Source organism: Gossypium raimondii, chromosome 11, assembly GCF_025698545.1.
Source record: "Gossypium raimondii isolate GPD5lz chromosome 11, ASM2569854v1, whole genome shotgun sequence".
In the NCBI taxonomy this organism is placed as follows: domain Eukaryota; kingdom Viridiplantae; phylum Streptophyta; class Magnoliopsida; order Malvales; family Malvaceae; genus Gossypium; species Gossypium raimondii.
Genome location: NC_068575.1, coordinates 10,296,854 through 10,298,994, shown reverse-complemented (window position 1 = coordinate 10,298,994; position 2,141 = coordinate 10,296,854). Strand labels below are relative to the sequence as shown.

The following is a 2,141-nucleotide window of genomic DNA, read 5'->3' as shown; positions in this document are numbered from 1 at the left end:
ATTACAGACGTACCGTACCAGAAAAGTGACCTGGCATTTAACCAGCTCCTTACTGTCATTTAACCAGCCAGTTGAAGGGTTTGCTGCCTAGCTGGGAATAGAAGAAGAAGAAGAGAATAAAAAAAGAACAAGAAAAACAATTTTTTTACCAAAAAAATTCATTAATTAAAAATTTAAAGAACTTCCATTAACCCATAAATTAAAACCCACAAAATCATCATTAACCCAGAAATTTAATTCATATCTCTCTTTCATCTATGTTCTACAAGAAGAAAAAAATCCATGAAATCATTAACCTAAAAATTAAAATTCTTCATTTCTTGTCTCTGATTTCATCTCTTCTTATAGAAAAGAAAAACCCAGAACATGTAAGAGCACAAGTTAATAGAGAATGGTCCTCTCAATCAGTGTCCAAATATCATCTTCTTCACCGATTAACCTGAAAGAAAAGAAAAGAAAAACCCAAATTTCCCCTAGAAAAACTCATCTCACAGAAAAGCTTAGAACTTTTGGATCCAAGTACTTTAGGTTGAAATGGGATTAGTTCAAATCCCACTAAAGTTCTGTGTGGGAATTGATCAAAAGAAGGCCAGAACTTGAGATGGTTATAGAACAAACTTAGAAATTGGAGCCATTTTCTTTTTTGAATGAAGAACGTAAGATTAAAAAAAATAGAAATCCCCCCAAAAAAAAATCATCTCCTACACCAATTAACATAAAAAATAAAGAAAAAAAGTCAAATCTTTATTCAAAAAAATCCGTCGTTCGAATATATCGTGTCTGTCAAATCTTCCATGACGATAATGAGTCGAGTTTTCCCTTCTCCTTCAAGCTATTTCTAGAATGGGTTTTCTTCAAATGAATAAAGTATGCTATTTGAAAACTAATTTATAATCAAATCGGAATCCAAATCCAAAAACGTCAACCCCAGAAAAGATATAATCGAAATTGGTGTGTGAAGCATATTCGATTGGAAGCTCTTCTTCACTAGGTTAAGCGACAAGAAGTTGGGAGGAGGTGAATAAACGATGAGGAAGGAAAAGTTTGGATCTCTGATGATTTTTCTTGTTTTGACATCTCCATTTCTTCTCTTCCTCTTCTTTTACTATTTTGTTTGGTTCTTAAATTGGTTTCATCGTGGCAAGTTAATTAGTCACGTCATCTGTTCCGTTAAGCCTGTAATTGAAAATATTAGTGGGTGATTGATTTATCATTTTTCAATAACGTTAGTGACTGATTTATTTTTTTTAAAGTTAAATGACTGAATTAAAATTTGAGTAACCGTTTTATGAATAAGATCAAAGTTGGGTGAGAGTTAGTGTACTTTATCCTAAATAAATTCCTGAAAACACTCCCCTCTTGTTTTTCCTAACCAAAAAAAAAATGTTCACAAAAATCCCACATGGAATTAGGAGCCAATTTCATGTTGAACCGCCATCATGAGCAAGCTATCTTGATCGAGAGCCACGATGACGGGCAAACTGCCCATCCCACGAGCCATGGCCATCATGATCTCCTTCACCAGCGCCGCGAACTCATAGAGATCCAGCTTCCCATTGCGATCCTCATCGAACTTATCGAATATCATGCTGTGAAAATTGTCAATATCTTCTTTGGACACCGTGGATTCATGTTCCACCGTGAAAAGCAAATCCAGCCCTTCTCTAAGTTTCCTCCGACAAATCACTCCGTTCCCGTTGGAATCCACCATTTTGAAGTACTTTTCCACGCATTTCTTGAATGCTTCTTTTGCTTCCACGAATCTCGTCACTGTTTTGCTATCAAGAACTGCTACACTCATCTTTTTAAAATAAATTAAATCTTTAAATATAAAAATGGTGAATGAGATGACTAATATTTCTCTCTTTTTTGTTTTTGTAGATTTAATTTAGTTATATATAGTTAGTTTTCTTCGGTAAATCTGGAAGAGCTTTCAATGGTTGGTTGGCATATGGCATTCCGTTCTTGACCAAGTTTCTAATGTGAAAATGTGGGCAATTATTTTTGTCAACATTGTTTTCAATTTCAGTTTTTTTTTCATCGATTCTATTTACAATCCAATCACAATTTCGTTAATAGTATTAATAAAAATTTTAAGGAATAATCCAACTCCCCTTATTCAAGCTTCAGCTTGTATCTAA

The 2,141-nt window shown here is 33.9% G+C and overlaps 1 protein-coding gene across 1 annotated transcript; it reads right to left on the bottom strand.

The window, feature by feature from the left end:
- Positions 1-1,408: 1,408 nt before the first annotated feature.
- Positions 1,409-1,801, bottom strand: LOC105804716 (uncharacterized). The gene has a single exon (XM_052623570.1). The coding sequence runs from the start codon at positions 1,799-1,801 to the stop codon at positions 1,409-1,411; it is 393 nt and encodes a 130-aa protein (XP_052479530.1).
- Positions 1,802-2,141: the final 340 nt, after the last annotated feature.

Excerpts from the sequence above, each read along its gene's own strand:
- LOC105804716 (XM_052623570.1), bottom strand. The coding sequence starts at position 1,801 with ATGAGTGTAGCAGTTCTTGATAGCAAAACAGTGACGAGATTCGTGGAA.